The 22,325-nt window shown below is 52.5% G+C and overlaps 2 protein-coding genes across 7 annotated transcripts in view; both read right to left on the minus strand.

Moving 5' to 3' along the window:
• Window positions 1–2,179, minus strand: part of ZFAND4 (zinc finger AN1-type containing 4) — a 29,574-nt gene extending 27,395 nt beyond the window's left edge. For 2 of the 4 annotated variants that reach the window (XM_075935708.2, XM_075935704.2), the window contains exons 1-2: window positions 1,900–2,036; window positions 269–583 (exon numbers count right to left, since the gene is read on the minus strand). In XM_075935708.2, the coding sequence (XP_075791823.1) occupies window positions 269–452 (184 nt within the window). In that variant the 5' untranslated portion in view covers window positions 453–583; window positions 1,900–2,036. The other 2 variants (XM_075935707.2, XM_075935705.2) reach the window with 2 other exon arrangements.
• Window positions 2,180–8,705: 6,526 nt separating this feature from the next.
• WASHC2C (WASH complex subunit 2C) overlaps window positions 8,706–22,325 on the minus strand; it is a 40,368-nt gene continuing 26,748 nt past the window's right edge. Inside the window, exons 24-29 of one of the 3 annotated variants that reach the window (XM_075935694.2) lie at window positions 20,436–20,561; window positions 17,340–17,402; window positions 16,557–16,769; window positions 13,855–14,427; window positions 12,437–12,611; window positions 8,706–9,301 (exon numbers count right to left, since the gene is read on the minus strand). In XM_075935694.2, the coding sequence (XP_075791809.2) occupies window positions 9,162–9,301; window positions 12,437–12,611; window positions 13,855–14,427; window positions 16,557–16,769; window positions 17,340–17,402; window positions 20,436–20,561 (1,290 nt within the window). In that variant the 3' untranslated portion in view covers window positions 8,706–9,161. The remainder of the gene's footprint in view (window positions 9,302–12,436; window positions 12,612–13,854; window positions 14,428–16,556; window positions 16,770–17,339; window positions 17,403–20,435; window positions 20,562–22,325) is intronic. The other 2 variants (XM_075935692.2, XM_075935693.2) reach the window with 2 other exon arrangements.

Below are 22,325 nucleotides of genomic sequence, written 5' to 3' on the forward strand. Positions count from 1 at the left end.
CTCCAACACTATTTCCAAAAAAGGAGACTGTTAAATGTTGTTTTCTGATAAACTGTGTCCTTATACCACCTCGTCAGGATGTACAAAGAGAAGCAAAATAAGCCAACTGTTACTAAATCATTAGCTACAAACTAAGTTATGGACAGCATCCGCCATTAAATTAATCGTCTAGCTTGATCTTCAGCACAATTCTGCGCAAGCATCGTCTGCAAACTGACTTTTGCTTTACAGTGCTTGACACTGTGCTGATTGTATAAGAGACCGGTACCTTCCAATCTTTGAATTTTCGCTTTCACCGAAATCACAGTTTCAAAGGGAGACACTCGCAGCTCGAAGCAGGTTCCCGTCAGCGTTTCGATGAAGAGCTCCATCGTTTCATAGAAAGGGAGTTTGTAGTGAAGCTGCCCCACGTTGTCATCGTTGAAGAAAGGAGGTTCCTTCTTGTTGGCCATCCCCAGGGATTTACCAATTGCTGGCGGAAAGGGTCTTTGGGAAACGTCGTAGGCTCCCAGGTCCCAGCTGTAGCCGAGTCCGCTTTGCCAGCTGGTAGCGCATCGGGCTGTTCATGTTTCACAGGCTGCACCTAAAACACAATGCAACATACAAGGGTAAGGTGTCACAAGCTGCACTCACAACACAATGCAACATACAAGGGCAGCATGTCACAGGCCGCACTCAATGCAATGCAACACACAAGGGCAGCGTGTCACAGGCTGCACCCACAACACAACGCACAAGGGCAGCGTGTCACAGGCCGCACTCACTGCAATGCAACACACAAGGGCAGCGTGTCACAGGCTACACCCACAACACAACGCACAAGGGCAGCGTGCCACAGGCCGCACACACAACACAACACAACCCAACGCACAAGGGCAGCGTGCCACAGGCCGCACACACAACACAACACAACCCAACGCACAAGGGCAGCGGGCCACAGGCCGCACACACAACACAACCCAACGCACAAGGGCAGCGTGCCACAGGCCGTACACACAACACAACACAACGCACAAGGGCAGCGTGCCACAGGCCGTACACATAACACAACGCACAAGGGCAGCGTGCCACAGGCCGTACACATAACACAACGCACAAGGGCAGCGTGCCACAGGCCGCACACACAACACAACACAACACCACACAAGGCGGCGGGCCACAGGCCGTACACACAACACAACACAACACAACGCACAAGGCGGCGGGCCACAGGCCGTACACACAACACAACACAACACAACCCAACGCACAAGGGCAGCGTGCCACAGGCCGTACACATAACACAACGCACAAGGGCAGCGTGCCACAGGCCGCACACACAACACAACACAACCCAACGCACAAGGGCAGCGTGCCACAGGCCGTACACACAACACAACACAACCCAACGCACAAGGCGGCGGGCCACAGGCCGTACACACAACACAACACAACCCAACGCACAAGGGCAGCGTGCCACAGGCCGTACACATAACACAACGCACAAGGGCAGCGTGCCACAGGCCGTACACACAACACAACACAACCCAACGCACAAGGGCAGCGTGCCACAGGCCGTACACACAACACAACACAACCCAACGCACAAGGGCAGCGTGCCACAGGCCGTACACATAACACAACGCACAAGGGCAGCGTGCCACAGGCCGTACACACAACACAACACAACCCAACACACAAGGCGGCGGGCCACACCCCACCACACACCCCACGCGCGAGGCGGTGCCACAGGCTGCCCCCCCTACACGAACGGGCGCGCACGGGGCGCCGGGAGGACGCGCCCATCCCCGTGGCCCGGGGCCGGGGGGCGGGGCCCCGCGCGCGGGCCGCGAACAAAGGAGGCTGCGGGCGCCCCCGGCCCGGCCCCGCCCCTCCCGCGCGGGGGGGGGCGGGTCTCACCTGCCGCCGGGCCCCGCCCACCGCGCCTCACGGGATCCCGCCGGGCCGGGCGCCGCATGGGGGAGGAGCCGCCGGGAGAAGGGGACCGACCGGGAGGGGGAGCCGCCCCCTCCGCCTGCGCCCCTCAGCCGCCCCGCGCCTACCTAGCCTTTGTGACATCCCCGCCCTCCGCACGCGCCGCCGGCCAATCAGGCGGCCGGCCGGGCCCGCGCTGCCCAATGGGCTCGCCGCGGGGGGCGGCGCTTCTCTAACCAGCAGGGGCGGGTGTCCGCCAGGCCTTAGCGCTTCCTCGCTGCAGCTTGTTGTGGTCGTTAGGGGGCGGGGGGGAGGGAGGACCCGGATGCAGCCTCTTCTCCGCTCGCAGCCGTCACGTGACGCCCTTCGAGCCTGGCAGTCCCAGGGCTGATGGGAAATGTAGTTTCATTGGGGCCAGGCTGGTTGAATGATGGTGACAAGCAGCCTCACCCCTTCCCCCCCACTGCAGCCACTTCTGCAGGGCCAGGCCCAGCTCCTGGCCAGCTGCCAGGCCCTGACCCATGGGGCAGCAGGGACCCGCCCCCGCCCACAGCAAGAGCAGGACAGGAGCCACATGGGTTCAGGGCTCCTCGGAGCAGCTCCATGCCCGCACAGCCGTGCACTAGTGACCATGGGGGGGGGTTCTAGTCTAATTCAAGCTCACCCCCCCCAGCCTGGAGCTTACACAAAGCTCCCAAAAAGTAGTTACAAAGAAAATGAGTAGAGATGGGCACTCCCCCTTCCCCTGTCAAATCTACTCTCCCCTCACTTGCACTATGGCCTGAGCCCCCCACCCCAGTACAGGCACAGCACAAAACCAACACTCCCACCTCCCCGGGCAGGATTTTACTAATGAGGATCAAAGTCAGTGGCACCCAGAAATAAGAGATATCAGCTTAAGTCAAACTACACTTCTGTATGGAAGTATCCATTCATAAGACCAGCACAGACCGCCAGTGAAACCAGTCATCGTTCGGTAGCTGATGGGTAAAAAAGAGGGGGCACTATAGAAAGTGTGAAAAGCAGGGCTAAGGGGCAGGGTAATAATCCCACTTCAACTCTTTAGTGGCAAGAAGCCAACATTTTCCTGTGACCAGTGAGTTTCTTTACCCAATGTGAAATTGACAAAACCTTGATGGTTAGCAAGTCCTGACCCCCTTTTTAGGGGATTTTTGAAATGTGCCTCGGAATGACTCCTCACAATCACAGGTCACAGCTTAAAAAAAAAAAGAGAGAGCGCGCCCAACTGCTAAAAAAATGACTGCAACAACAGTCCGAGGTGCAATTGAGGAAGAAAGGAATTTGGAGACAAAAGAGATAAAGTGTCCTTACCGCTGATATGCTGGCTATATAGGGAATTAAGAGAAAACAGGAGAAGGAGCCGGAGTCTGGGTTCGTGTGAAGCAGTCTCTACATCCACAACAGGGATTTGTCTTATCTCCATTTCTCTCAGAACAGAGGGAGATATCCTTATTTAGACACCCACTGTTGTGAGAAGCAGACAAATACCCACACATGTGGCTCTGATGGATGTAGAAAGAATGAAAAATCCACAAGCAACATGGTCCTCTTGTAGGAATCATGGCTGCTCACCCACCCAGGAGCATAAAACTAGCATAAGCAACAGAATTGCATCCCCAAAGTGTGACGCACCTGCTGTGCGCTGATATTTTACACAAATGACTGTATCAATATACCAAACTGCAAACTGTGTGTAATATTTTACAAAATATTCACCCACAAGTCTCAAACTCAAACTGTGCAGAGAACTGCGGCTCTAGCTTACAGCATCAACACCAGACATTTTGAAACTGGAAATTAATAGCCGCAAAATAAATGTGTACAAGGGCAGCTCTACTTTCAAGGCCCCTGGTATAGCGCCCTGAACCTGCCAAACCAAGTCTGTTTTCAGTAAGACATGGAACAGCTCACTGCACCCGGGAGAACCCAGAAACAAGACTGGTTTCTTGGCAACACAGTTTCATCAAAAAGAACAAGGCAGAAATAGTTAGCACCTGTTAATAAGTTAACTGCTTCACTTTAGACCGTGATTAGTTTGGCTTTTAAATTATTCACAAAAGTGAGAATCACTGCAGCATTTTGGCTTCACACCCAGTTAATATACTCAGCCTGGACTGTACACTATTTCACACCGGCACAGACAATAAATACTCTCGAACACCCCATTTGGAATACTGCACAATGGGGATTTAAATATGCCACAGACCCTGGAGTCTACCCTTTCCAGAGTGAGTAGACCTGTATGAGCAGCAGTTAACGGATTACAAGTTAAAGTTCTTACAAGTGCAAGGTTAAAATTCGGGGGTTAACCTAGGCCAAGGTGGGCAAAAGGGCCTCCGAGGGCCGGATGAAGCTCGCCCAGCAGGTAGCGAGGGCCGGATGAAGCTCGCCCAGCAGGTAGATCCAGCCCACAGAGGCTCTGCTGCTTCCCTGCCCCCAAACCAATAAAGGCCTGGGGGGGGGGGGGGAGAGCGCTGCATGAAGCTTCCTTTGCCCTGCCCTGCAAGTGGTCTGCAACACTTCAGTGCCCCGAGCTCCTCGCAGGGTGGGAGGCGGCTTCAGGCACTCCCCTGATTGGCCTGAGGGTGAGGGAGCTTGCCAAGCCTCTTCCAGGAAATGGGTGCTTAGTGGGAAGGGGAGCAAAGGGGCTCCCCCACCCCCTGACCAATTTTTGAAGTAGTCCCCGGGGAAAAATTATTGCCCACCCGACGTAGGCGGAGCCAGCGGGCAAACCAGAGCAGACATAAAAATCTGGAGCGGCCGCATGAGCTTTTACTCCCATAGTAACTAGAGTTAACACGGCACCACGCATCTTCACCCCAACAAACCCGCAGAGGTAGGCTCTCCAGGGGCAAGGCAGGTTGGGGAGGGAGCGGGGTGGGAACTGCCCCATAGAGCAGGGGAGACCTTTCAGCTCTAGAGCTACCAAATTTTCACTTGCAGTTGAAGAATAAACGCTTCAGGGCAGAGATGTTTTGGTCAGTGCATGGATGCTACCTAGCACAACGGGACTCTACTGAACTATTTAAACACTCTCTCAGCAACACCAAAAGATTAGGAATGGATGAGGGGGGGGGGGAGGAGATTGTTGTGGTTTTCCTGAAGTCCCTTTCATAGAATATTAGGACTGGAAGGGACCTCGAGAGGTCATCGAGTCCAGTCTCCTGCCCTCATGGCAGGACCAAATACTGTCTAGATCATCCCTGATAGACATTTATCTAACCTACTCTTAAATATCTCCAGAGATGGGGATTCCACAACCTCCCTGGGCAATTTATTCCAGTGTTTGACCACCCTGACAGTTAGGAGGAACTTTTTCCTAATGTCCAACCTAAACCTCCCTTGCTGCAGTTTAATCCCATTGCTTCTTGTCCTGTCCTCAGAGGCCAAGATGAACAAGTTTTCTCCCTTCTCTTTAGGACACCCTTTTAGATACCTGAAAACCGCTATCGTGTCCCCCCTCAATCTTCTCTTTTCTAAACTAAACAAACCCAATTCTTTCAGTCTTCCTTCATAGGTCACGTTCTCTAGACCTTTCATCATTCTTGTTGCCCTTCTCTGGACCCTCTCCAATTTCTCGACATCTTTCTTGAAATGTTCTGCCCAGAACTGGACACAATACTCCAACGGAGGCCTAACCAGCGCAGAGTAGAGCGGAAGAATGACTCCTCGTGTCTTGCTCACAACACACCTGTTAATACATCCCAGAATCATGTTTGCTTTTTGCAACAGCATCACACTGCTGACTCGTATTTAACTCGTGGTCCACTACAACCCCTAGATCCCTTTCTGCTGTACTCCTTCCTAGACAGTCACTTCCCATTCTGTATGTGTGAAACTGATTACTCCTTCCTAAGTGGAGCACTTTGCATTTGTCTTATCCTGTTTACCTCCGACCATTTCTCCTATTTGTCCTGGTCATTTTGAATTATGACCCTGTCCTCCAGATTAGTCGCAACCCCTCTCAGCTTGGTATAATCTGCAAACTTAATAAGCGTACTTTCTATGCCACTCTCTAAATCGTTGATGAAGATATTGAACAGAGCCGGTCCCCAAACAGACCCCTGCGGAATCCCACTTGTTATGCCTTTCCAGCAGGATTGAGAACCATTAATAACCACTCTGAGAACGGTTATCAGCCTTTAAAGCCTTTAATACAAGGGAAGGGAATGAAGGTGAAATTCCAGCCAGTCACATCTTCAGCCCTATGAGGCTTATGCATGAACCCTTCTGAGGACACGTCCTGCCATGACACCGCACAGGTATCAGGGCGGCCCCGCTAGCTCCGGTTGAAAACCAGCTCCACGAGGACGCCCACGTCCTCCCCCCCGCACATTTCAAACTGTCTCTATTATTCCCCTTCGTGTCAATGGCGCTGTCGTCACGGTAACAAGCACAACGCTTCACATTTGCGTTGCCGCTCCCCCCGCCGTTGCTGGCTTCTGTCCTCTAGACACGTTCTGAGCGGCCCTGTCAATCAAGCACGTTCAAGGGCTGGGAGGGCAGAAAGCCAGGAGCCCCAATTCCCGAGACCACCGCACAAGTTACAGACCACGGGGGGCTGAGCCTCCGTCACAAGGCTCACCCTCACAGGCATGGCTGTGGAGCGACTTGCTCGGAGCCCTCCTTCCTACGCGGACAGCGAAGGCGGAACGAGAAGTATTTTGATTCTGACACTGATGCAGCTCAGAAAGCAGAGAACAAAGGCAGGTTTTCACTACCGGGCTGGAGACAGGCTTTGACACTCGGCCTGCTCACAAAGGAAACCTTCCACACACCTCGCTTTGCTAGCACACACTAGCGCGCAGCAGGGACGTTACATTTCGATTCATCAGCTAATCGAGTAGTTGGAATTTCCATCGACTACTCAATAAAGGGGGGCGCTTGCTAGTCCTCTGCTCCCCTCCCTTGGAAATGTGAGACTGTTTCAATCCCCGCTCGCGCCGCTTCCCCCCTGCCCCCCATGGAGACAGTGTTGGGGGGACCTGGCTTTTAAGCTAGCTCCACCCCCTTGTGCTGCCTCTTTTTGATAGCGGGGGTGGGGGGAAGCCAATGGTCAAGTTCCTACTCTCTCTGGTTGACTGCAACGCACCCTGAGATTCTATTATCCCGGGTGTTGGTAGCAACATGGCCATGTGGTGATGCTGTGCGTCAACTCCACATGAAGGGCTGAAGAGCAATGAGGCGCCAGCAGCACACAGCAAAAGGCCATTCCCTCACTTCCCAAAGGACCACGGCAGGCGAAGCCCGTAGCTGCAGGCTGCCGCAAGCGCTCAGACGCCAAATGGCCCACGCGCTGTTCTTTAGACAAGTGTCCTGCCCAAGTATGAAGCCGCCTCTAAGCCACGACGACATGCATCTGCCTTGAGCTCTTGCAATTTTCACGGGATGCTGGCCATTAAGCCTCAACACTTAACATGAACACTGCTAATTATTTCCTTGCTGATCACCCCACCCGCCCAGAACCCCTTTTCTTCCCCCGTCTATTCTGATCTTTCGTTGGCACTCAAAAGGCCCAATGCAGGGACGTCAACGTAACCTAGCGCAAGGGCGCCTGTGGAGTCTGGCCTAAGTGGTGACCGTCCTGAGATACGAGGCAGCGGCTATTTCGCATTTTGAGGGCTCTTCGGGACTAGATCAGGGACAAGCTGGCAAACGTTCTGACGCCGCTTGGAATGGCCAGTTCGGGAAGGAGCGCAAAATTCACACGCATCCAGCATCGATTCTCACACGGTAGCGGGAGAGCTAAGTGGTGACCGGTCTTTTCAGCTTCGCATCTAGCTGAACTCTTGTTCACTCAGGCTCTCGCTCTCTCTCAACATCCAGAAGGAGGTCATCCCAAACGTGCTGGGTTGAAGTGGATTTTTACTCCCCTCTGGCATGCAGCCTGGGGCAGCGAGACGCAGACTCAGTTACCGACTCAGGGCTGCCTCGCAGATGGATGTTGAGTCACCAGGATTAGACGGTTACATGCCTGGGCCCTGGTTCTTAGAGAACACAGTAGATCCAGACACACGTAGGAGAGGAAGGCTCAAGCAGGAACATCCCATATTCCCTCTTTCGAAATACACCACAACACTGCCCACCCACATCGACTGCACCGGGTTCTGCTTTCTAGTCGCATTATCCCACTAGGAGGCTTTCAACTGGGGAACAGCCAAAAGCCCCGCATTAAAAGAACACAAAGGTTGTGAAGTCCAGCACTCGGAAGTTAGGCAATCGAGAAGGGAGTTAACGCCTCCCTTTCCTGCACAGGCACCAGCAGAGGGCGCCAGGAGACACTCTTCCGGTTCTCAGTTCTGGAGTTCAAGCACCAGGAGGAGAAACAGTTGAAGGGAAGTCCTGGAGCTGGAACACACTCAGTCGCCATGGCGATGGCCAGTCCCGTCACGTATAGGAGATCGGGAGGGGCTGGACCACGTTTCTAGTGGTGCACGTTCAGCAGCTGCTTGTTCGAGGCATAGCACAGGGCCTAATCTGGGCACATTTGCCAGCGGGACAGTGAAAAGCACATGCGGCACCAGGGCGCCTCCCCTGCCCAAGTCTGAAACTTACCTCAATCCCGTATTTTTTCAGCAGCTAATAGCCGCTGGCAAAGTCATAGGCAAAAATGTGTTTGCCCTTCCTCTAGCATCCCAGGGCACTCTCTCTTCCTGGAGCATTTATCGGTTAAATCCAAGAGGCTCCAATCGGCAAAAGACCAGAGGTCAAGCCGCTCCCGGAACCGACATGAGCTTCCAGGATGCGTCCAGCAGATCGTGACTCAGTGGAGAGATGTGGAATGGGCCTTCTCCATTTTTGGTGCTGGAGGAAGAGGCTGCTCGCAAATCAAGCAGAAAGCAAGACAGGCACGGCTAGACTGGATTTAGCAGACAGCATTTACTGTTTCACAATCTCAGTGATTTTACCCCTCCCCCCCCATAGATCTGTTCAATAAAAGAACTTACACTTTGTGGAATAGATTACATTATCACGGGTATTGCACAGGCGATGTCCTCTGGGCAGGACTGCAGAAAGTTACGAAGGGAGAGAGTCTTTTTTACAGTGTTAAGCATGATTAGACGGAGGTCAGGGAAGAAATACTAACCCTGTAAAGCGGAAAGCCATTCAATCGGAATGTCCATGATCGTCCGATTCTCTGCCCAAACCGTCAACAGAAGAGCACGATTCCGGGACAAGAAAAACCACATGCAGAGGGCCCTCTCCCTCTGCAACGCCACCACTGTCTACTGGCCTCCCAAGGCATTTAGTGGGTCATCAAACGTACTCGATGCCTTGCTCTCCGATTTCGCTTCGGAGGCTGCCAGAGAGGGCCGGCCTTTGGGGGTGGAGACCTTGGCTGGGCTGCGAGCGGAGAAGATATCATCTAGAGAGAGAGAAAACCAGCAACTGAAACGGAGAGAAAGCGCTGCCGGGCGCGAGAGAAGAGCCCCACGCACAGTGAGACTGCCAAGGACACTCTGCTGATAAACCAACGCTTCCCTGCCGCGTGTGACGTGTAACTACACTTGTGAGGGCGTAGAAGGGAGCTTTTTGCCAGGTAGAGTCAGAGAAAGAATAAACCCTCCTAATACTTGGCATTTATTCCCGACAGAGGTCTCAAGCTCCAGGCAAGCACCACCTAAATGGTTTTCAAGTCCTTTTTTTCGTGGACCACTTGAAAATTGCGGAGGATCTCGGCAGATCACTTAGTGACGCTTCCAAATGCCGCTTGCGCCATTAGCTCCCTATCGTAAAGCGCTTTGGATAAACGTGCCATATAAAAACATAAATCGAAGCACACGACTCATATTTTAGTACCAGGAGGGATCTCCCCCCCACCACAGCAGCCCCTCAGCTAGGCGGGAAAGGAAGGGCGGTCACGCCCTCGCAGCTGCAGCTGAGGGAAAACTGCCTCTTTTTCTGGCTGCCGCGGCTCTGCACATGCCAAATTTCCCCCCACCTCCTCACACTGCCCTGCCTCCTATTTCCCCACCTCATCCTAGCATCCCTCCGCACCAACTCCCTATTTCCCCCAAGGCTACCACCTCACCTGTGAGGGCCCAGGTACCTAATCAGTGGAGCCACACCCACAAGCCACTAATTAAGACTCCTCATTGCTCACGCAGAGTCAGACTAACACAGCTACCCCTCTGATAATTAAGTGGGCAGCCTGGCACGCACCAGGCATGGACCTTAGAGGGAACTAGTCACAGACTGCCTGAATGGAGCTCGCCCCCCACTGGGGGCCCACAGACTCCACTGCAGCACCCCAAATGCCGAGTCTGGCAATCCACAGAGGTCACTCAACTTCTCCACCCCTCCCCCAGCGCCGCACAAGCAGCCAACGGCACAGCTGGGAGAGGATTTTGACGCACCGCTGGTCCGGGGCTGTAGAACCATTAAGTCCTACTTCCTGGCAACAGATTGGTCTTGGGCAGAATTATCCCCCTGGGTCCTTATGGGCTCTACAAACACACACTCCCGCCCCCGCCTTGCCCACGACGGCGTTCCCGCGGCCGACAGTCTGGGAACACACAGGCTCAAAGAATGAAGAGACTTTTTTTGCTAAAAAAAAACCCTCAGCAAAAGCTGCCAGAATTGTTCAAAGTGAGCTGGGAAACCCGGGGGGAAGGCAGACACACACTTGGCGGGAACTTCTACAACTTCGCTGGCGCATCTCGCTCTGAAAACCAGGCCCTTAAAGGCAGCAGCGTCGAGCCGAGCACGGCTCGCCCGGGATAAGGACAAGGGTGGACTTAGTGCCGCATACAGTTCACAGGCACAACGGGGGAGATGGAGGTTTAGCAACTCCAGTTTCTTTCACGTGCGAGCCAGGGGCCATTAATACTTAGCACGGAATCGATTAGTTTCTTGTGTTCCTGCTGGAGTGACCCTAGAGCCACCCCTTCCCCATGCAAGGTGGGGCGTGGCATTTAGCTCAGCAGGGCTTAAGGCAACTGCTGAAGGGGGGCTGTCCTGAAATGGGATGGACGTGGCCCAGATGTGTTCGGGGGGGGAGGAGGGAGGAGAAAGGCTGAGCAGCAGCTGGGCAAAGCGGAGGCTGAGTGATGTAGAGCAGTAGGGCGAGTGAGAAGCTGGCACGTGGGACGTGTCGATTGTGCGACGCACAGATGCTGCGTTCTCGCCCGTGTGTTGGTGCGGCAAGCCAGCCGCTGACTCTCGACCCGGCGAATAAACCCTACCCAAAGTGCACACGGAGCAGCTGTGGGAACCACATGATCACGCCCCTTCCCTGGGCTCCACCTGCGGGAGACTCAGACACAGGGGCCGGAGATCAGAGGTGGGCGGTCTCCGTGGGCCAGCCTGCTGTGCCAGGCGTCTGCTCTCACCGCCCCTTCCCCTCGGTGCTGAGCACGGGGGCTGCGCGGCTTTCACCCCAGCGAGGTTCAGCACAAGGCAGCTGGCAGCCCTCCAAAACACGCCTCCCGAGGTATTCGCTTCACGGCCATGCGATGCTACAGCCTCGCTCGCCGGGGTGGAGGGGGGCGGGGAGGTAGGGCAGGAGGGAGCCAGAGCTCTGCGGCCACGAAAGCAGCACAGCCTGCAGAGGCGCGCCCCATCCCACTAGGCACACGCAGGGACGCTGCCGTTCCCACAGCCGCAGCGCCCAGCCGGCAGAGGTAGTGGGGAGCCCCAGGCAGGATGCCCCACACGCCGGGCAGAAACACGGCTGCAGGGCTCTGTTTCGGTTTTAAAACTGGAGGGGAGAGGGGACTTTTAGGAGCCGCTCCGCCCCCAGCACATTCCCATTGGCCGGTTTCTGGCAGAACCTGGCCAATGAGAGCTGCTTGTTGAAATAACAGGCAGCTAAGAAAAATCAGGACCGCTCTCCTGGCCTTCAGCACATGGCTGGCAAGCAGGCTGGCTGGGAAACATTTCAAGCTCTGCAGGCTGGCTGGCTAGTTCGGCAGCTGGCAAATGAGTCTCTTGGCCACAGCCTGCTTCTGGCACCCCGCCCTTTCCTGCTCCAACTTTCTGCCCCCTCCCCCCCCGGCCCCACTCAACATACCCAAACCCTCTGTCTCCATCTTACACCCACACCCCCTCCCAGATGTGGCACCCCAATCTCCTGCCCCAGGTCACAATCCCCTCCTACCCATGGTCACATCCCAAACCCCTGCCCTCCACAGTCCCCTGCCTTCGGTCACAACCGCCTGCTTCACCCCAACTCCCTCCCAGACTCCAGTCTCCCTCCTGCACCCCAGACCCTTTCCCCAAGCTCCCTTCTGCACCCCACCTCCATCCCAGACCCTGCACCTCCTCCATTAATATCATGGAAGAGTGTGGCCCTCGACCACTTTCCAAAAACTTGGTGTGGCCTCCCCATCAAAAATTATTGCCCACCCCTGACTTAGAATCACACCGCTGGAGTCTCAAGCCAGTTGGTACTAAGTCTTTAGAGGAGGTGGGGAAGGAACAAGGAAGGCCTGAAACCAGCTTTTGTGCCTGGCGACTTGACCGCCTTCTCAAATCAAAGCAAACCAAACAAGGCCCTTACCCATCTCGTCCTCAAAGATGGATTTGGGGTCCACCTTTTTCTTGGCCGCCTTCTCCTTTGGCTTTACGGTGAGATCCGCAAAGATGTCAATGCTGTCCTCAAACAGGTTAGACTCCAGCGCGTGCTCTCTCGTCCTGTTCAGGGGTTTAACGGCCTCCGTCGCAAATATGTCGTCCTTGGAGCAAAGCAGAAGTTGGACAGCATCAGTAGGGGGCACGTGTCGGTAGAGGAGCCTTCGGGTTCCGCTCCATGCAGCAGTGGAGAGTTGGAATCCTCTAACTACCTCTGGGCAACATTAGGGATGAAAAATCCCGTTTAATTGGTTAAAGGGGGCGGGGCCTGGCCAGAGCAGCCCCTGTCTGCCGGGCATCCGGGCCTGCTGTGGACAGCGGCTGCTCTGGACCACTGGTGCAGCCCCTCTCCGTGGCAGACCCTCTGCCCGGACAGGTGGGGCGCTGCTCCAATCCCCACCAGTTAATGGTTAACCAGCTGGTAAGATCACCTGTGAAGAGGGCTGCTTACCAGTTAACTTCTCACATCTCTCCTGGCCATTGCATAAGAACGGCCGGACTGGGTCAGAACAAAGGTCCATCTAGCCCAGTGTCCTGTCTGCTCACAGTGGCCAATGCCCGGTGCCCCAGAGGGAGGGAACAGAACAGGAATCATCACATGATCTCTCCCCTGTCGCCCATTTCCAGACAGACAGAGGCTAGGGACACCATTCCTACCTATCCTGGATAATGGCCATTTGTGGATCTCACCTCCATGAATCTATCTAGCTCTTTTTTAAACCCAGATAAAGTCCCGCTCTTCACAACATCCTGTGGCAAGGAGTTCCACAAGTTGGCTGTGTGAAGAAAAACTTCCTTTGGTTTGTTTTAAACCTGCTACCTATTCATTTCATTTGGTGACCCCTAGTTCTTATCTTATGGGAACAAATAAATAACTATTCCTTATTCACTGTCTCTGCATTAGTCATGATCTTATAGATCTCTATCACATCCCCCCTCTTCGTCTTCTCCTTTATTTACAAGTCTACTGGGTTAGGATCCTGTCTCCAGCCTGGCACTGGTAGAGATCTATTCATCGCTGACCCTTCCCAGGCCAGGCGCGGCACATGGGCAAGCAAGGTGAAGGGGAATGGACAGGATGGGGGCCTTATTGCTGCATTGCCCTGCAGCTCGGTTACTCCTGTCATGTAGCACCAGTCAGGTTACAGAGGGAACTAAGCAGCCTAGTACCAGGGAGAGAGCCAGGTCTGCCCAAACACACCTGCTGTCCACCCCTAGGATATCGCTCCTACCCCTCCTCACAGGCCCCATTCCCTCCATGTGGAAGGCAGAATGGTTTTACCCAAAGTCCAGGTGATACATTTCTTCCCTTTACTGGGAGGAACAGGCCAGAAAGTCAGGTATTACCTCAAAGATATCTTGGGCTTTCGGGTCAAGGTTTTGCCGGGGGGTGGATTTCAGCTCCTTCCTCCTCGCAGTTTTCTGACTGGTGAAGAGATCGTCCTCCTCCAGCAAAGAGACGGGGCTGCTTTTCTTGGGCGGCTTCTGCGGGATGGGCTGGAAGAACTCATCAGGGCCCTGGTCCTCCAGAAAGGACAGGACAGGCTTTGTTTCGCCACCTTTCGGGGGCCTGCCAGCCACGCTCTCGGGGGTTTTAGCTGGGGCTGCAGGCTTGGACGCTGAATTTTTCACAAAGAGACTGTCCGACCCAAACAAGTTGTCCTCATGGCCTGCGCCTCTCCCCGAACGGTTTCTGTCCACTCCAGGTAACCGGCTCCCGCCGTGCACGGGGGATGGTAGCTTCACCCCCAACCCGTCTTCTGTGCTTGCCTTGGCCTCTGGCTCAGTCGCATCCGTGAACACGGAGCTCTGTTTGGGGAGGGTCGGCTGGGGCTCCTCGTTCTCGCTGGACTCCTGTGCGGCTAGCCGCCGGGCTGTCCTGCTGGGAGGCCTCCGTGTGCCCGTCACCTTGATCCTGCTCTGTGAGAGAAGGGAAATCAAGCTGTGTTAGGCCTACTCTTGGGGGAGTCGTCCCCCCCCGGAGGGAAGTCTTGATATGAAAGCTCTGTATTGGCTTGGACCGCAATCCCGCAGCTGTCTCGCAGCAGGAGTGACAGAATGCTTTATGGTTTTTTCTTTTAGGACATAATGGCCATTCTCGGTCAGACCAAAGGTTCGTCTAACCCAGTGTCCTGTCTTCTAACAGTGGCCAATGCCAGGTGCCCCAGAAGGAATGAAGAGAACAGGAATCACCACCCACTCCCAGCTTCTGACAAACAGAGGCTAGAGACACCATCCCTGCCCAATAGCCTTTGAAAGACCCATCCTCCATAAATCCATCTATTCCCTTTTTGAACCCTGTTACAGTCTTGGCCCTCACAAAACCTAGCAACGAGTTCCACAGGTTGACTGTCCTCCTCCATGCAACGCACAGGTCCAACATCTCTAATCTGGCACGCCTGTCTGGCAACCTCCATGGTCTGGCATAGCAGGATGGCCACTTATCATGGGTGTGGCCAACGTTCCCGCAATCCCATAAAGTTTGTTTCCAGCCCCCAGTCCTGGCTCTCAGCGTTCTGTGCTGTTATGTAGCTCTAATCTACCCCTAAATGTCTTCGCGAGCTCAATAAGCAGTGGAAGTGTTGCCAATGCTGCTAGACAACACTGACCTCCTGTGGTCTGGCAAATTCTCTGTTTCGGCACCAGTTCTGTCTTGAGGGTGCCAAACTGGAGAGGTTCAACCCATCCTTCCTTTTGTTTGGTTTAAACCTGCTCCCTATTAATGTCATTAGGTGACCCCTACTTCTTGTGTTACGAGTAAACGCTCCCTTACTTAACTTACTAGACATAACCCCTATCGTATCCCCACTTAGCCATCTCTTCTCTGAGTTGAAAAGTCCCCACCTTATCATACAGGCGTCCCATATCCCTAATCATGTTTGTTGCCCTTTTCACTACTGTTTCCAAATCCAGTATTTCCTTTTTGAGATGAGGTGACCACATCTGTGCATCCTGGTTTTAGAGAGAGGCAATAGGATATCTTGTGTGCGATCTATCCCTTTCCTAATGATTCCCAGCCTTCTGTTCATTTCTTTGACTGCCGCAGCACACTGAGTGAACGTTTGCAGAGAACTCTCCACAAGGAGTCCCAGATCTTTCTCTTGCCTGGTAACGGCTAATTTACACCCTCCACATTTTCTGTGTAGAGTTGGGATTATGTTGCCCAACGTGCTATACTTTGCATTTATCAACACTGAATTTCATCTGCCATTTTTTTCTTCAGTTCCTCCGGCTCCTTTCAGCTTTTATTAGTCATATGATCTAACATTGGAACATGGGGAGTTTTTTCATTAACATTTAAAACCCGGAGATTTTATTCTAGTCCCTCTGGTGCGGTGCGTAGGCAGGGAGATTACAGAACCGGGGAAAAGGTAAAGGTAACGTTTTCCATGTTCTCCTAGAGCAGAAAGCCAAGCTAGACAGGTCTGCTGTGTCTCAGCGTGGGGCGGGAGGGAAGAGCTGTCAACTCAGAGAAGCAGCTTCCCCCTTCACACCCCAGAGGGGATTTATGGCAGGAATGCCCTGGAAAGCGACATTTTTTATCCGCAGAACAGGGACAGCGCTGGCTTCTTCTGCAGCCCTCGACGTGGTTTGGCGCATGGCAGTTAAGGCTACTGCCTGGCATGGTGTGGTCTGGCAGAGAGTTACTCTGAGGTACAGCCGCTATCCCTGTGGCCTAGACAATGCTGTGTCCTTAAAAGGAGGAAATTCCTCTCCTTCCATAGACCCCCCGCCATGAAGCAAACTACCCCAACATGAAGCAAAGTACGTAAGGCCACAAAACCCACTCACTTGTGAGGGGACTGAAGGGATGCGCCTCCGTGCCTTGGAGAATCAGGCCACCGAGCGAGACCATGTACATGTATGCACATTAGGTTCATTCCTCAATTATCTAGAAAGTCCAGCAGCGTCACTTTCCCCACACCACCAAGTTGGACTCAGTAAGTGTACAGTCGCCCCATAGGCTCCCCTAATGCCTGCTCAACACACATAGCTCTCTACGACAGGTTCGCTCCGTAAGCACCGGGAGACCCTGGCACAGAGATTACCTTATTAGCACTGTGTAAGGTATCTGCCTGCATGGGGCAGTCGAAGCTCACGCCGGCCTCCTGGCTGCTTCCTGCGGCAACAAAGGCGTCAGCGCTTCGTAGGCCATGAGGTTCGTGCAGGGGTGGCTCCGAATTTGGCAACGCAGGCTTAGGAGTGGAGATCTTCGCAACTGCACTGGGTAGTAAGGCTGCTGGGTTAATAGCTAAATTAGCCTAAAAAAAAAAAAAAAAAAACCATGAAGAGAATTGTATTAGTGTTTCCTTCAAGAGAGACGAGCACCAGAGACAGCATGGTCTAGTGGGCAGAGCACTGGCTAAGACTCAAGAGTTCTGGGTTCTATTCTAGCTCTGCCCACTGACCATGTCCAAATCCTTTCACCTTCACTCCCTCCCTCCTTTACCAGTTTCCCTAGGTCTGTCCGGCGCTTAGCGCATGGGGGCGCCAGTCAGAGGCTCCCGGAATGCCAAATTGCAAATCTCTTGAGAAATTCAGCGTGGAAGAACGTTCCAGAACAGTCCTCCCCCTTCCAATGAAGAACTACAGATACTGCTGCCCAGAATTGGCCTCCGTATGGCAGGAGAGGGGTGGGGAAGCATTAAACATGCAGTCTACAGAAAGCAACAACTGAAAATGAAACTGCAGCCGGAAAGAAGCCTGAGAAGATGAATTAAAAAGTTTTTTTAAAAACAGAGCCATTAGTGAGGTAGGGAAGCTGTTTTTTTGTTCGGTTGTTTTTTTTTGGAGAGAGAAAGAGAGTGTCAAAATTCCAGTAAAATAATTACTTGTAGTTTTCCAATCCGAGACGAGGGCTCTTTGGTTTTAATGGGAGCCGGACCTGCGGATTTCTGCACAAAATTACACTGAATTAAAAATCAGCTGGATAAACGAGACTGAAATCATCATGCTGCTCGGAAGGAGCCAAGCTACCCAAGAAGGTCCATGTCCCATTGCAGCACCAACTTGTCACCACCCTCCTCACATCGGGCCATGACCCACCAGGTCTGGTGCCCTCTCTAGGGCAGGGTCCATGTGTCTGATTGCAAGGAGCCTGCCTCAATTCGAGAGGCTTGAAAGAAACCCCACTGGCATGTCCCCTACCGGCAGAGCCTCCAGTCTGGCTTCACCCTCACAACATGCCGGTCTGGCCCAGCGATACCAAAGCAGCTTTTTTGATTTTAGACCCTACTTTACACTTGCTCCTGCTCAAATCTGTCCACTGGTCCCTACACCAGCCCCCATCAGGCCGAGAGGCCTTGAAACAAGTCAAGTTGCAATACACCCACATACCCAGTTGTGGTCTCACCCGCAAGCTGCACCAAGGAATATCCAAGCTGGAAAACAAGAGCACTCAAGGGCCTCCGCTCCACCTTCAAGTTCAAGCCATTTTCTTTGTCTTGTTCCATTTGCGTCAACGCTAAAAGAAGTGGCTGTCCGCTTGGGGAGGTCTTGGGACCCTCACGGGTACAAAAGTCGAACTCACAACCCACATGCAGGGTGTGACAGTCAGGAATGAAACCTCCATTGCGGGAGCGAGGGGGGGCAGGGAGGCCACGATATTTTGTGGACAGATTGTGTCGGAGAAGCCAGGACAGAGCAATCTAGGGCCATCCGCACAGATAGACTCTTGGCCAAGTGACGTGGGTCTGGATCTCCACTCAGCTGCAGCACGTGAGGAAAGAGGGGAGAGAGACTGGCACTTTCTCTAGGTAAGTGAGGTCAGAGAGCAGCAGAAGCAAGGCCACCAAAAAGGGCTGCGTGGCCCCAGAACGTGGGCCAAACCCACAACACACAGAGAGGGGAGATCAGACGGAAGGCCGTTCCCCACAGGAGAGGGGAGATCAGACGGAAGGCCGTTCCCCACAGGAGAGGGGAGATCAGACGGAAGGCCGTTCCCCACAGGAGAGGGGAGATCAGACGGAAGGCCGTTCCCCACAGGAGAGGGGAGATCAGACGGAAGGCCGTTCCCCACAGGAACGTGCTGCTTTCTACAGATCCCCAACACGTGCTAGTTTTTGTCGGAAATCCCTTTGCTAAGCCCATGAGCTTTGCTTGACTGCCGCATGGTCCCTGAAGGGGGTAGCTAGGCAACTAGAGCACCCACGGCCAGACAGACTCTTGGGAAGGCAGACGGGGAGATGTCAAAGTAACTGGGGGCTCAGGAGGACTGGGGCACTGGCTTTGTGGTCTGAAGGTAGCCAGACTGAAGTTCTGCTGCCCAAGAAGGGTGCCAGACATCGGTTATACCCCTGAAGGGGATGTGGAGCTGGAACTAGCAATCAGTCCCTGCCCAGACCCATGCAGCTTAGAACCCTGGTGGGGTCTCTTCAGGCCCACGTCCATAGAAAGGAGGACTGGAATGGCTGACAGAGAACAGAAAAGCGTATTTCCCAGGGCGTGTCTCCCCTACGAAATTAAATCAACAGACAGGCACCGGTGGTTTGTGTCCGTGTTTGCTCCTTCGGTCCGGGCCTGCAGCCTCATCAGGAGCACAGCCATTCACTGACGTTCCCAGCCAACAGCCAACGTAAGTAATTCAGCGCACTGCCCGCACCGCGCCTTTCATGGAGGTGGAGTTCAGTCCACGGAGGCTGCCTTGCGTCAACCAAGCTCTGTAGTCTAGACCAGGCCTCACGGTCTCCACATCACAGTAGAACGACAGACTCTCTCCCTGAACTCACCCTGGGCTCCGCTCTCTTAGCCATAAGATGCTACTGCTGGAATCAAAGGGATAAATCTGTGGAGACTAACCAACACACAATCCAGCCACCTCTCCAAATGCTGTGTTGGTTCTGCAGGGCCAGCAGGAGCCTTATTAGCGGACTGTAAAACCCAAGACAGGATGCTGAACACACAGCAAGAGGAAGGGAGTGCAGGTGTCACTGAGTAAAAAAGTCTCTTCACACCATAACCATGTTTTAAAGCTCTGGTCCATGAGAGAAATGGAGGTTTTTTGGTTTGGGTTTTTTTGCGCAAATGGGAGGGGGAAGGGTCAATAAATCTTCATTTTTTCAGTAAATCAAGTCAATGAGCAAGTCAGAAGAAGTCATTCTTCCGCTCCACTCTCTGCTGGTTAGAGCTCAGTTGGAGTATTGTGTCCAGTTCTGGGTGCTACATTTCAGGAAAGAGGTGGAGAAACTGGAGAAGGTCCGGAGAAGAGCAATGAAAATGATGAAAGGTCTAGAAATCAGGACCTCTGAGGGAAGGCTGAAAGAACTGGGCCTGCTTCGTTTGGAAAAGAGAAGACTAAGAGGGGACATGCTAGCAGCTTTCAAGTACCTAAAAAGGTGTCACAAGAGGAAGGGAGAAAAATTATTCTTCTTGCCCTCAGAGGATAGGATAAGAAGCAATGGGCACCAAGGGAGGTTAAGGTTGGACATTAGGAAAAACTTCCTCCCTGTCAGGGTGGTGAAACACTGGAATAAATTGCCCAGGGAGATTGTGGAATCTTTAGCACTAGAGATATTTAACAGCAGGTTAGACAGACACCTGTCAGGGATGACCTAGACGGTGCTTGGCCCTGCTGTGAGGACAGAAGACTACATTTAATGACCTCTCAAGTTCTAGTTTTCTATGATCCCATGGTCCTAATTTTTTCACCACCCTGCACCTGATGCATTAATGTACACCAGGGCTAAGTGGTTGTAATACACCACTGTGCCGATTCAATCGCATTTTAAACCCAGTGCGTCAACCTTCCGGTAAGGGAATTTGTGTTCCTGGGAAAACTAGAATTTTAAACATAGTCTTTGAGTTACAGCAGGTCAAGCTGCTATGCCATGGATGAGCAATAAGTCAGTCTCCATCATCAGTTTTCAGTGGAAACAAAAACAAACCCTCCCCCGCTTGTTTTATTCAAACCACTTAACTTCGAGGCTTACCTCGGAGGTTTCTGCTTTAGGTATCTCATCTTGTTTGGCACTTGTCTGATTCTCCGGATCCTTACTGCTCTCTGTAGAGGAGCCAGAGCTGGTCTTTTTCACAACTGATTTTTTTTCTGCTACTTTCTGAAATTAGAAAATATTTAAAATCGAGTCGGCAAAAAGATTTTACACCACAATTTCCTTTTATGTGCAGGTAGAAGACTGTCATTTTCTGCACACTGTGTATCCCTTCCCCCCATCTTCTGATTTTCAATCAAGCTTTTCTAGCCTGATGAAAAAACGAATGTAACAAACCATTCACCTTCAAGGTGGCAAAACGAAGAGCTAAGAGTTGGGGCTTTAAACAGGCAAAACCTTCACTGACGACTGGCTTTTTGCTTGGACGCAAAACAAGCTGATTAAGTGCCAAAGGCTCGCAATTTAGGTAAATACAACCCTAAGCGGGATGACTAGATCAAGAGACCCTTTTCCAAGTTAGTCTGGTATTCGATCACTTCCAAGTTACGAATGTTCTTACTGACTTTACAGCTTTGCTCGTTTCATGGACTGAGACATAAAATAAGATTAAAGTTAAGGGGAAAAAATGGGTCCCGTATATATTAAAGCCTGCCAATACTTAAAGTCAGCAAATGCATTCTGAACGGCAAAAAGTTTATTTGGGCCTATCCTGAATCATGCTTGGCTGTTGCTGTACATCAAGACGTCCTGATGGGTCCCTAAATGATGATGATTGGAGTCTGCCATTAAAAACAACCTGAAGCCTAACATTAAAGCCAATCTGCAGAAGGTTTCCAAGGACAATTTACGGGGGAGGCAAGATCTTCTGCGTCCTGCACAAAGCTTACTACTGGCAAGTGAATCTCTTAGACCCAAGCAGATAAGGACTAGATCTCTGGCCTAGAGGAACTAAGGTCTGGGATGGAGAAGTCCCACATGGAAAAGCCTAGAACAGTCAGGCCTGCAGAAGAAGCTTAAAGGAAGAGTTACGACTGGCCGTTGTCAATGGAGTCGTTGCTAAAGCAAACACCATGTAAATACGAGCTCTAGAGAGAATTCTTCAGGGAAAAAGGTGGGGAATGGGTACTCTCCTGCTAACACACAGCCTAAGGCCATGTCTTCACTAGACAGAAGATCGATAAGACTGCGATCCATCTTCTGGAGTTTGATTTAGTGAGTCTAGTTAAGGCTTGCTAAATTGAACTCAGAGTGTGTCCCCGCCGCTGCCAGTACCCCTGCTTGTGAGAGGAATAAAGAGACAAGGGGATGGGGGGAGGGAAGGTGTGAAACAAGGTACTTTGACTCCAGCTACGCAATTAACACATCTCATTGCATTTTCATTCGACGTTCCCTATGAGTGTAGACCTGGCCTAAGTTGCCAGTCAAATATTCAGAAGTCAGAGGGCTTGAAGGGTGATGATGGAACTGCAAGGCCAGAAGGCACCTCCCCTTCCTCCTATAATGTGCAATTAGATATGTTAATTACGTAGCTGCTCGCACAAGCAGGGGTACCTCTTCACATTAAAATAAATAGCTCGCCCATAATACACACTAAACAGCTACAGATTCTGAGTGTGAACAGACACACTTTCATAATGCTGTAGAAAAACAGTGCTCGTATTTTTAACAAGCCTGTAATGAAGAGTGGAGGTATTGTTAGACTCCTAGTTCTGCCCAATTTCTAGATTTGTCACAGAAGTCTAGTCAGTTCCAGCGTTTTATTTTATTAGGTTTCCCAAAAGTCAGTTGCTCTAGGAAAACCAGAGTTCTAACCATAGCCCGGTCATTCAGTCCAGTGCCTGCAGCAAGTGCCGTTCTAGGATAAGTGGCAGCATCGTGGGCATCCATGTTGAAGAACTCTACTTTCCTTGGGAACGGTCCCCTCTATGC

Source organism: Pelodiscus sinensis, chromosome 8 (assembly GCF_052426305.1).
Source record: "Pelodiscus sinensis isolate ZL-2025 chromosome 8, ASM5242630v1, whole genome shotgun sequence".
Lineage (NCBI taxonomy): Eukaryota > Metazoa > Chordata > Testudines > Trionychidae > Pelodiscus > Pelodiscus sinensis.